Source organism: Schistocerca nitens, chromosome 5 (genome assembly GCF_023898315.1).
Source record: "Schistocerca nitens isolate TAMUIC-IGC-003100 chromosome 5, iqSchNite1.1, whole genome shotgun sequence".
Taxonomy (NCBI): domain Eukaryota; kingdom Metazoa; phylum Arthropoda; class Insecta; order Orthoptera; family Acrididae; genus Schistocerca; species Schistocerca nitens.
This window is the reverse complement of record NC_064618.1, coordinates 851397429-851410473: the sequence shown is the minus strand read 5'-3', so window position 1 is coordinate 851410473 and position 13045 is coordinate 851397429. Positions and strand designations below refer to the sequence as shown.

The 13045-nt window shown below is 48.2% G+C and overlaps 1 protein-coding gene across 1 annotated transcript in view; it reads right to left on the bottom strand.

Moving 5' to 3' along the window:
* Positions 1–13045, bottom strand: part of LOC126260759 (uncharacterized) — a 1547391-nt gene that overhangs the window by 1289170 nt on the left and 245176 nt on the right. The window contains exon 13 of the mRNA XM_049958097.1: positions 7816–8059. Within this exon, the coding sequence (XP_049814054.1) occupies positions 7816–8059 (244 nt within the window). The remainder of the gene's footprint in view (positions 1–7815; positions 8060–13045) is intronic.

Below are 13045 nucleotides of genomic sequence, written 5' to 3'. Positions count from 1 at the left end.
GAGAGCTATATTTATCGAAACGCCTGTAGCAGGTAGGTGGTCGACTACAGGCGGAAAATTGAAAACCCAGATATTCAAACAGTGAAAGGGTACCCCACTTGTCAGTCCTACAGTTTATCAAAAAAATATTTGGTCTCAAGGTTGTAAATGCTGCATATCTGTAATGTTTGTACTAAACAGGTATTTTTTGCTTTATGTAGACGGATGACGATGGACTTCGTAAGCTCTGATAAACGCCTTGTTTGCAGTGTTAGAGAAAAGAAGTAGTTGCGTGATGCAACAGGTGGAGCAGTGGCTTCTTTCTGAAAGCAGCTGTTTTCCTCCTAATTCACATATAAAGTGTGCCTCACAGAGTGGTTTACACTGTTTGAACTTTAATAAATGAAACAAAATTTAAAAAACTATGAATTCTGAAGTCACGTAGATGGTCACAACATTACTTGTGATGTTTAGCCGCTGAAGATGACCAAAATTTCCTCCATCCGTACCAATACAGCGTCCGCATCGCTCCGGAACTGACCGACACACATGTGTTATGATTGCCACTGAAACGGATTCATAGGTAGCCAGAATAGTCTCTGTCAAGTCATCCAGTGTAAGCGGCTTTGTGGCATAGACTGTGTCCTTCACAGTTCCCCACAGAAAGAAATATAATGGCGTTAGATTGGGAGATATGGGCGCAAACTAAACACTTCTTCGTGAGCCTATCCACCTTTCAAATGTTCCCAACAGTACAGTTTGTGAACGCCTGGTAAATTCGTTCCCGCAACGTGGTAAGATTATTTCCACCTGTCGTGGTGCCTTAAAGAAGGAATGGCCCTACAAGTGCTCTGACAGACACACCACATCACACTGATAACCCAGGAAGATCAAAAGTTCGTTCTCTCGTAACATGGGGATTGTCTCTTGCCCAGTACACATGGCTATGGTGACTCATGGCTCCATTCCGTTTAACCGTCGCCTCATCAGACAAAGCAATGATATCACTCAGCTGTTCACTAACGCAAAAGCCTTCATAAATTCGACTATCAACGACGATGACTGACCACAGCAGCCGTTGGCCGTAGTTGCAGTTCGACGGTGGCGCTGTGACGCATCAAAATCATGCACCCCATACTCTGGACATTGATGCTACCAATTTTGGTACTCGTACGGTAATTACTTTCCGTGTTATAACGTGTTAAATAGCGAAACTTTAATTATAACCACCCAGTACACTGAAACACGACTGCTGCTCATCATCACACACTGACACTTGTGCGAGTTACTTCTAAATTTTATTTATGGATTCTTCCGTTAATTTTTGGTAGAACAATTTCATATTTAAAGTTGAATAACAAATACACTGTTTTCGTTCTACTGATTTTTGTTTATTTCGAACTAATTTTCGGCTTATTAGGCCATCTTCAGGAAACAACTGAATAGCGCCTATTCTATATATATATATATATATATATATATATATATATATATATATGGTGTTACAAAAAGGTATGGCCAAACGTTCAGGAAACATTCCTCACGCACAAATAAAGAAAAGATGTTATGTGGACATGTGTCCGGAATCGCTTACTTTCCATGTTAGAGCTCATTTTAGTTTCGTCAGTATGTACTGTACTTCCTCGATTCACCGCCAGTTGGCCCAATTGAAGGAAGGTAATGTTGACTTCGGTGCTTGTGTTGACATGCGACTCATTGCTCTACAGTACTACCATCAAGCACATCAGTACGTAGCATCAACAGGTTAGTGTTCATCACGAACGTGGTTTTGCAGTCAGTGCAATGTTTACAAATCCGGGGTTGGCAGATGCCCATTTGATGTATGGATTAGCACGGGGCAATAGCCGTGGCGCGGTGCGTTTGTATCGAGACAGATTTCCAGAACGAAGGTGTCCCGACAGGAAGATGTTCGAAGCAATTGATCGGCGTCTTAGGGAGCACGGAACATTCCAGCCTATGACTCGCGACTGGGGAAGACCTACAACGACGAGGACACCTGCAATGGACGAGGCAATTCTTCGTGCAGTTGACGATAATCCTAATGTCAGCGTCAGAGAAGTTGCTGCTGTACAAGGTAACGTTGACCACTTCACTGTATGGAGAGTGCTATGGGAGAACCAGTTGCTTCCGTACCACGTACAGCGTGTGCAGGCACTATCAGCAGCTGATTGGCCTCCACGGGTACACTTCTGCGAATGGTTCATCCAACAATGTGTCAATCCTCATTTCAGTTCAAATGTTCTCTTTACGGATGAGGCTTCAATCCAATGTGATCAAATTGTAAATTTTCACAATCAACATGTGTGGGCTGACGAGAATCCGCACGTAATTGTGCAATCACGTCGTCATCACGGATTTTCTGTGAACGTTTTGGCAGGCATTCTTGGTGATGTCTTGATTGGGCCCCATCTACGCTCAATGGAGCACGCTATCATGATTTCATACGGGATACTCTACCTGTGCTGCTAGAACATGCGCGTTAACAAGTAGGACACAACATGTGGTTCATGCACGATGGAGCTCCTGCACATTTCAGTCGAAGTGTTCGTACGCTTCTCAATAACAGATTGGGTCACCGATGGATTGGTAGAGGCGGCTCAATTCCATGGCCTCCACGCTCTCCTGACCTCAACCCTCTTGACTTTCATTTATGGGGGCATTTGAAAGCTCTTGTCTACGCAACCCCGGTACCAAATGTAGAGACTCTTCGTGCCCGTATTGTGGACGGCTGTGATACATTACGCCATTCTCCAGGGCTGCATCAGCGGATCAGGGATTCCATGCGACGGAGGGTGGATGCATGTATCCTCGCTAACCGTTGACATTTTGAACATTTCCTGTAACAAAGTGGTTGAAGTCAAGCTGGTACGTTCTGTTGCTGTGTGTTTCCATTCCATGATTAATGTGATTTGAAGAGAAGTAATAAAATGAGCTTTAACATGGAAAGTAAGCGTTTCCGGACACATGTCCACATAACATATTTTCTTTCTTTGTGTGTGAGGAATGTTTCCTGAAAGTTTGGCCGTACCTTTTTGTAACACCCTATATATACACACTCCTGGAAATGGAAAAAAGAACACATTGACACCGGTGTGTCAGACCCACCATACTTGCTCCGGACACTGCGAGAGGGCTGTACAAGCAATGATCACACGCACGGCACAGCGGACACACCAGGAACCGCGGTGTTGGCCGTCGAATGGCGCTAGCTGCGCAGCATTTGTGCACCGCCGCCGTCAGTGTCAGCCAGTTTGCCGTGGCATACGGAGCTCCATCGCAGTCTTTAACACTGGTAGCATGCCGCGACAGCGTGGACGTGAACCGTATGTGCAGTTGACTGAGCGAGGGCGTATAGTGGGGATGCGGGAGGCCGGGTGGACGTACCGCCGAATTGCTCAACACGTGGGGCTTGAGGTCTCCACAATACATCGATGTTGTCGCCAGTGGTCGGCGGAAGGTGCACGTGCCCGTCGACCTGGGACCGGACCGCAGCGACGCACGGATGCACGCCAAGACCGTAGGATCCTACGCAGTGCCGTAGGCGACCGCACCGCCACTTCCCAGCAAATTAGGGACACTGTTGCTCCTGGGGTATCGGCGAGGACCATTCGCAACCGTCTCCATGAAGCTGGGCTACGGTCCCGCACACCGTTAGGCCGTCTTCCGCTCACGCCCCAACATCGTGCAGCCCGCCTCCAGTGGTGTCGCGACAGGCGTGAATGGAGGGACGAATGGAGACGTGTCGTCTTCAGCGATGAGAGTCGCTTCTGCCTTGGTGCCAATGATGGTCGTATGCGTGTTTGGCGCCGTGCAGGTGAGCGCCACAATCAGGACTGCATACGACCGAGGCACACAGGGCCAAGACCCGGCATCATGGTGTGGGGAGCGATCTCCTACACTGGCCGTACACCACTGGTGATCGTCGAGGGGACACTGAATAGTGCACGGTACATCCAAACCGTCATCGAACCCATCGTTCTACCATTCCTAGACCGGCAAGGGAACTTGCTGTTCCAACAGGACAATGCACGTCCGCATGTATCCCGTGCCAGCCAACGTGCTCTAGAAGGTGTAAGTCAACTACCCTGGCCAGCAAGATCTCCGGATCTGTCCCCCATTGAGCATGTTTGGGACTGGATGAAGCGTCGTCTCACGCGGTCTGCACGTCCAGCACGAACGCTGGTCCAACTGAGGCGCCAGGTGGAAATGGCATGGCAAGCCGTTCCACAGGACTACATCCAGCATCTCTACGATCGTCTCCATGGGAGAATAGCAGCCTGCAATGCTGCGAAAGGTGGATATACACTGTACTAGTGCCGACATTGTGCATGCTCTGTTGCCTGTGTCTATGTGCCTGTGGTTCTGTCAGTGTGATCATGTGATGTATCTGACTCCAGGAATGTGTCAATAAAGTTTCCCCTTCCTGGGACAATGAATTCACGGTGTTCTTATTTCAATTTCCAGGAGTATATATATATATATATATATATATATATATATATATATATATATATATATATATATATAATACTGTCCATTGCCTTTAGTTTAGTTTACAATGGAAAAAAAAACATGTGTGTACACAGTATAAATGAAAAACACTCAGCTTAACAGTATCTCAGAAAAAAGGTCCCTTAACCTGTAGTATTGTGTAGTTTAATTATTTATTGTGCTTTACATTTTCCATCGTGTAAAGTGTAATTTCAGCATTAAGACGCAAGTTTCATACACAACAGTCTATGTAACATCTAAGAACCAGCGTCCTTTCGAGGCGCTATTCAGTTTCCTGAAGATGGCCTAATAAGCCGAAAATTAGTTCGAAATAAACAAAAATCAGTAGAACGAAAACAGTGTATTTGTTATTCAACTTTAAATATGAAATTGTTCTACCAAAAAGTAACGGAAGAATCCATAAATAAAATTTAGAAGTAACTCGCACAAGTATCAGTGCGTGACGATAAGCAACGGTCGTGTTTGTGTACTGGGTGGTTATAATTAAAGTTTCGCTATTTAACACGTTATAACACGGAAAGTAATTACCGTACGAGTACCAAAATTGGTAGCATTAATGTCCAGAGTATGGGGTGCATGATTTTGACGCGTCACAGCGCCACCGCCGAACTCCAACTACGGCCAACGGCTGCTGTGGTCAGTCACCGTCGTTGATAGTCTCACACACCTGACCAGTCGCAGTGCACTTGTTGACGTGTCAACAGGAGCTTGGACAAAAGGAGCAGAACATTATTGGCGAAGCTCTTTTATCAAAACAACAGTAACGCTGCAGTTGCACTTCGAGAATAGCGCCAGCTGAAACGATTACGGAAGTGTCCTCTTTCTTCACCTGCTGTGCGGAGTATGATGAAGAAGCTCGAATCAACTGGAGAACTGGCCGTCGCTCCAGGAGGAGGCCGACGACCGGTTGCACCACAGGTGGTCGATGAAATCGCTGTTACTATGGCGCACAACGCTGCGCGCAATTCCCTATCGTCAGGCAGTGTGCGTGCTGTGTCATGACTGTTGAACATCCCGTGGTCCACGGTACGGAAGGTGCTTCGAACCACTGTCAAATGGTATCCATGCAAGATCCATATCGTACAACAGCTTGCACCACAGGACGCGACACGACGTTTTCACTTCGCTCTCCACTTTCTCGCAAGGACTGGAGCTGACGAGGGCTGGCCCTGGACCATCCTATGGACAGACGAAGCTCGTTTTTCTCTGATGGGTGAGGTGAACACACAGAATTGCCGAGTGTGCGGATCCTCACCTCCACTCACTGCGCATAAAGTTCCTCTGTGTGACGAACGCGTCACCGTGTGGTATGGCTTCAAGGCTACGTCCATCATTCTCTTTTGATTAGGTTGGCGCTCAACGAACAAAGACGTGCAGCGTGACTGGCCAGAGTTACTGCGACATGCTTCGCCAGCACGTCATACCCGCCCTACAGGAATGGGACGCATCGAACTCAACACTTTCCATGCAAGATGCGCCGCCACCGCACATCGCTCGTGAAGTTCACCTGCTTCCCCGAAACACACTTGGAAACGATCAAATTATCACCCAATCGTTTCCAAATGCTTGGCTGGCTCGATCACTTGATCTCACATCCTGTGATTTCCGATTGTGGGGCTACGTGAAGGACAGGGTTAACCAGGGGAACATTCACACGTGTAGTCAAAATATCCACGGGTGTGCTGCCGGTGTAGTACATAGGGCGCGCACTATCTCTGACGCAGAGAGTCTACCCCAGGAATTGGAACATCTGAGAACTGTATTTCGAAAAATCCTGTGATTTCCGATTGTGGGGCTACGTGAAGGACAGGGTTAACCAGGGGAACATTCACACGTGTAGTCAAAATATCCACGGGTGTGCTGCCGGTGTAGTACATAGGGCGCGCACTATCTCTGACGCAGAGAGTCTACCCCAGGAATTGGAACATCTGAGAACTGTATTTCGAAAAAATGGGTACTCAGAGTGGCAGATTCAACGTGCTCTCCGCCCAACCACTGCAGCACAACCTGTGCAGATCACGAGGGAGGAGGTAGGGACTGCGTTTATTCCATATACAGGCGCACTCTCGGGAAAATCGCCCGCATTTTGAAGAAACACCGGGTCGAAACTGTGTTTTCTCCTCCAAATACAACTCGTGCACTGGTGGGGAGCGCCAAAGATGACCTCGGTTTGAGGAAGGCCGGCGTGTACCAGATTCCGTGTCAATGTGGCAAGCCGTACATTGGTCAGACGATGCGTACCGTCGAGGATCGATGCCGTGAACACCAGAGGCACACTCGACTGATGTATCCGAGCAAGTCGGCGGTCGCTGAACATTATTTGTCGGAAAATCACGCTATGGAGTATGAACGCACGAGGATTCTGGTACAGAGGTCGAGATACTGGGACAGCGTTGTTGAGAGAGGCCATCGAAATTCGCACCGACCTCATAAACCGTGACTGTGGCTATAATCTTAACAAGGCTTGGGAACCAGCGATTGCGTTAATCAAGAGTAAATCGAGCAAACGTATAGTTGTGACGACCACGGCGGACAGAGCCACCACACCGACGTCGTCTCAGACGCCGTCGCAATCTGTTCCACCGCGCGACCGTGGCGCGGGGCGCGGACAGCGGAGGGAGCGCGCCGCGGGCGGAGGGTATTTAAATCGGCCGCCGCCGCGACCGAACCCAGTTCCCTCTGAGCAGCCATACGTACGGATCTCCGTGCCGGCACGTTCACAGGAGCTCAGTCCGTCGGTTCACCTGATGATGGCGACATGTATGATCGCCGAAATATTGTGCCCGTTGGACACTATAGACCGGCAGCACACCCGTGGATATTTTGATTATCAAATACGCCGGGAGAAACTCAAGAATCACATTCACACGTGTGTTGATCTGAAGCGCAGCATATCACGAGAGGTAGCCAGCATACCTACGGACGTGCTTTGTTCTGCTGTGCAGAATTCAATGCTGCTCTTTCGGACTCTTCTGTACACTGATGAGCGCCATATTGAGCCCCATTTGTAGCAGTAATGGTACCCGTATGCAGTGGTATGATGTACCGTAGCAGCACATTAAAAGTGTTTCAATTGAATTGATTCTGCATTATTTCTCTTTCCCATGTCCTAGACATTAATGCTACCAAGTTTGGTTCTCGTACGATGATTACCGTGTTACAACGTGTTAAATAGGGAAAGTTTAATTATAACGACCCGGTATTTTGCAGGCCTTCGCACAGTTTGGCTCGCCCCACACCGCTGGAGGCTCCCCTCCACTGTGGGGCTCGGAGGGACTGAGTCAGCAGACACGGGCACCCCACCTGGGAGGTCTGACGGGCGGAGACGCCTCGGCGGCCGTGTCGTCGTCCCTGGGAAGCTGCGGCTGCTGGCCGTTGTCGTCGGTGATGGACAGCTCCTCGAGGTCGGCGTCCGTGCGCAGGTCCTCGTCGGCCGTCGTGAAGTACTCCCCCGACACGTCGATCACCACCGCCTCCATCAACAGGTTGCCCGACTGCGACGACTCCTTCGTGAACCGCATCGGCGGCAGGTCCACCACGTTGTGCTCTGCAGAAACCGCCGCATCTCGCCTCAGTCACGACAGTAGTAAGAGAAGTCAATCGTCATTTGTTCCGCGAGGAAAGGTCGGATGATTCTGACGTGCAAAAGGATTCATACAACGAGTTTCCAGAACATTATGCTTCCTAAGTGTCAACGACAATCACTCTAGTGCCAAGATTATTACTGGGAGGGGGGGGGGGCGGTTATGGAAGCACCGAATACCTACACTACTAAGTACGTAAGTCATGCATCCCTCACTTCAAACTAAATCTCGCGAGTAATGATTTCAGGTGTGCCGCAGGAGAGTGTCATAGGACCGTTGCTATTCACAATATATATAAATGACCCTGTGAATAACATCGGACGTTCACTGAGGCTTTTTGCGGATGATCCTGTAGTATATCGAGAGGTTGTAACCATGGAAAATTGTACTGAAATGCAGGAGGATCTGCAGCGAATTGACGCATGGTGCAGGGAATGGCAATTGAATCTCAATGTAGACAAGTGTAATGTGCTGCGAATACACAGAAAGAAAGCCCGCATCTCGTGGTCGTGCGGTAGCGTTCTCGCTTCCCACGCCCGGGTTCCCGGGTTCGATTCCCGGCGGGGTCAGGGATTTTCTCTGCCTCGTGATGGCTGGGTGTTCTGTCCTTAGGTTAGTTAGGTTTAAGTAGTTCTAAGTTCTAGGGGACTTACGACCACAGCAGTTGAGTCCCATAGTGCTCAGAGCCATTTGAACCATTTGAACACAGAAAGAAAGATCCTTTATCATTTAGCTACAATATAGCAGGTCAGCAACTGGAAGCAGTTAATTCCATAAATTACTGGGAGTAGGCTTTAGGAGTGATTTAAAATGGAATGACCATATAAAGTTGATCGTCGGTAAAGCAGATGCCAGACTGAGATTCATTGGAAGAATCCTAACGAAATGCAATCCGAAAACAAAGCAAGTAGGTTACAGTACGCTTGTTCGCCCACTGCTTGAATACTGCTCACCAATGTGGGATTCGTACCAGATTGTGTTGATAGAAGAGATAGTGAAGATCCAACGGAGAGCAGCGCATTTCTTTACAGGATCATTTAGTAATCGCGAAAGCGTTACGGAGATGATAGATAAATTCCAGTGGAACACTCTGCAGGAGAGACGCTCAGTAGTTCGGTACGGGCTTTTGTTGAAGTTTCGAGAACATACCTTCACCCAGGAGTCAAGCAGCATATTGCTCCCTCCTACGTATATCTAGCGAAGAGACCATGAGGATAAAATCAGAGAGATTAGAGCCCACACAGAGGCATACCGACAATCCTTCTTTCCACGAACAATACGAGTCTGGATTAGAAGGGAGAACCGATAGAGGTGCTCAAGGTACCCTCCGCCACATACCGTGGCTTGCTGAGTATGGATGTAGATCTAGATGTATGTATGTAGTATTCTGCCTAGTGGCAGGTCCATGTCTTCGTACAGAGAATTTCTTATTCCACTGTTTCCTGTCTTCATCTTCTTCCTTCAGTCTGTTGTGTCTCCTTCCACCTTTCATGTCGTCCAGATGTTGGATTCTTCTTCTTCCTCGTCCTGCGTTTCCTCTGACTTTCCCTTCGATGACATCATGTATGAGTCCCTCGTGTCTAAGTACATGTCCAATCCAGTTGGCCTTTCTCTGAAGAATTGTACGCAGAATACTTCTCTCCTACTCTCCACAGTACATCGTCATTTTTTATGCGATCTGTCCACTTGATCTTTTCCATTATCCTCCAGCACCACATTTCAAAGCTCTCTAAGTACTGTATTTTTTCTCCTTCTTTCTTATGGCCCATGTCTCTGCTCCATACAGTGCAATACTCCAAATGTAGCACTTTATGAGTTTTTTCCTCAATGCCAAATTCAACTTGCTGGACAGCAGAGTCCTTGTTGAAAGCAGCTTTGGCCATGACGATTCTTGCTCCGATTTCTTTGGTGAAGTGGACGTCCTTTGTGATAAAACTTCTCAGGTACTTGAACTGCTTCACATTTTCCAGTTCCCGATCGTCAACAGTTATATTCAAGCGTTTCTCACGTTTTGATTTTTCGATGTTGATTTCCATGCCGTATTTTCTTCCCGTTTCCACCAAATTGTTCATCATGTGTTGCAGCTGTCTCTGATTTTTGGCGAGCACTACCTGGTCGTCTGCATACTTGATGGTGTTGATGAGACGTCCTCCTACTCTGAATTTCCGCATCCTTTCAGCGCTTCTCTCGCCAACATTTCTCCATACAGGTTGAAGAGACTTGGCGACAGACAACATCCTTGTCTCACTCCCATTCCTATTTCCACACTGTTGGTTTCTCCATAGTTCAGTCGTACCTTTACCCTTTGTCCCAGGCACAAGTTCCTTAAAAGTTTCCGATCTCTCCAGTTGACTCCTATTTCCTTAAGGATGTTCATCAATATATTCCAATTGACTCTGCCGAAGGCGTTTTGCTAGTCTATAAAACAAGCGCAAACTTCTTCGTTAACGGCCAAAACTCTCTCTGACAATATCCTTATCATGCCAATGGCGTCTGTGGTCCCTTTTCCTTTCCCGAAGCCAAACTGGTCTTCTCCCATCACTTCTTCAAATTTGTTTTCCAACCGTCTATTTAGTATTCTTGCAATGATCTTTGCCACATGCGATATCACTACACTTCTTTGCTTGCTTTTTCTTCTCAAGAGTAACCATTGCGACGTCCAAAAAGTCTTCAGGCCATTATCCAGTTTCATAGATTTTGTTTATGAGTTGTGTCAGAACTTTCAAATTTTCATTTCCAATTTCTTTAAGCAAATCCACTAGTATGTCGTCATCCCCTGTAGCTTTCCTACTCTTCATGTCCTTTATCGCCTTCTCTCCTTCCCTTGTCAGTATACTGGGCCCTTTTTCATCTTCGTCAATAGCTTCCTCTGGCTCTATGAGCACCAATGATTATTATTCGTTCTGGAAAAGTGCACTCCAACTGTAAACGAAATCCCTTACAAGCCGCTACTGCGACCAATTCCAGAATACTGCTCCCGCGTCTGGAATGATTATAAGTTCGTGTGGTGGCAGACAACGAACAAATGTGCTGTTAGGAGCGTAAAATGTCGGTATAGTTTGTACGAAAGTGTAACGGAGATTATTGGGGACCTTGAATGGATATACACTCCTGGAAATGGAAAAAAGAACACATTGACACCGGTGTGTCAGACCCACCATACTTGCTCCGGACACTGCGAGAGGGCTCTACAAGCAATGATCACACGCACGGCACAGCGGACACACCAGGAACCGCGGTGTTGGCCGTCGAATGGCGCTAGCTGCGCAGCATTTGTGCACCGCCGCCGTCAGTGTCAGCCAGTTTGCCGTGGCATACGGAGCTCCACCGCAGTCTTTAACACTGGTAGCATGCCGCGACAGCGTGGACGTGAACCGTACGTGCAGTTGACGGACTTTGAGCGAGGGCGTATAGTGGGCATGCGGGAGGCCGGGTGGACGTACCGCCGAATTGCTCAACACGTGGGGCGTGAGGTCTCCACAGTACATGGATGTTGTCGCCAGTGGTCGGCGGAAGGTGCACGTGCCCGTCGACCTGGGACCGGACCGCAGCGACGCACGGATGCACGCCAAGACCGTAGGATCCTACGCAGTGCCGTAGGGGACCGCACCGCCACTTCCCAGCAAATTAGGGACACTGTTGCTCCTGGGGTATCGGCGAGGACCATTCGCAACCGTCTCCATGGAGCTGGGCTACGGCCCCGCACACCGTTAGGCCGTCTTCCGCTCACGCCCCAACATCGTGCAGCCCGCCTCCAGTGGTGTCGCGACAGGCGTGAATGGAGGGACGAATGGAGACGTGTCGTCTTCAGCGATGAGAGTCGCTTCTGCCTTGGTGCCAATGATGGTCGTATGCGTGTTTGGCGCCGTGCAGGTGAGCGCCACAATCAGGACTGCATACGACCGAGGCACACAGGGCCAACACCCGGCATCATGGTGTGGGGAGCGATCTCCTACACTGGCCGTACACCACTGGTGATCGTCGAGGGGACACTGAATAGTGCACGGTAGATCCAAACCGTCATCGAACCCATCGTTCTACCATTCCTAGACCGGCAAGGGAACTTGCTGTTCCAACAGGACAATGCACGTCCGCATGTATCCCGTGCCACCCAACGTGCTCAAGAAGGTGTAAGTCAACTACCCTGGCCAGCAAGATCTCCGGATCTGTCCCCCATTGAGCATGTTTGGGACTGGATGAAGCGTCGTCTCACGCGGTCTGCACGTCCAGCACGAACGCTGGTCCAACTGAGGCGCCAGGTGGAAATGGCATGGCAAGCCGTTCCACAGGACTACATCCAGCATCTCTACGATCGTCTCCATGGGAGAATAGCAGCCTGCATTGCTGCGAAAGGTGGATATACACTGTACTAGTGCCGACATTGTGCATGCTCTGTTGCCTGTGTCTATGTGCCTGTGGTTCTGTCAGTGTGATCATGTGATGTATCTGACCCCAGGAATGTGTCAATAAAGTTTCCCCTTCCTGGGACAATGAATTCACGGTGTTCTTATTTCAATTTCCAGGAGTGTATTTGTGTATCTCACGCAGGGATCTTCAGGATAAGATAAAAACATTTAAAATGCGTGCTAAGGCATGCAGGTAAAGTCAATAGGATTAATAGAAAGTACCCACCGCTAACCCTTGGTAATATCTTGTGGAGTTTGTATAACTTGCGCATGTAGATATTCTTTAGTCGAGTTTTTTGTGACCCTTGCACCAATATTTCGCGGTTATCCTGTGTGAAATGTGACACCGTTATGATGTAATTTACTTGCAGATATACTTCCCGTAGTTCAGTTACTGGCAATCTTATTGTACACTTTTTAGATGAGGCTCGAGATACGATGAGACAATGTAAAAAAAGAAAACATGTGTCTACACAGCATAAATGAAAAAACAATTATCTCAGAGAAATGGTCCATTAACCTGTAGTATTGTGTAGTTTAATT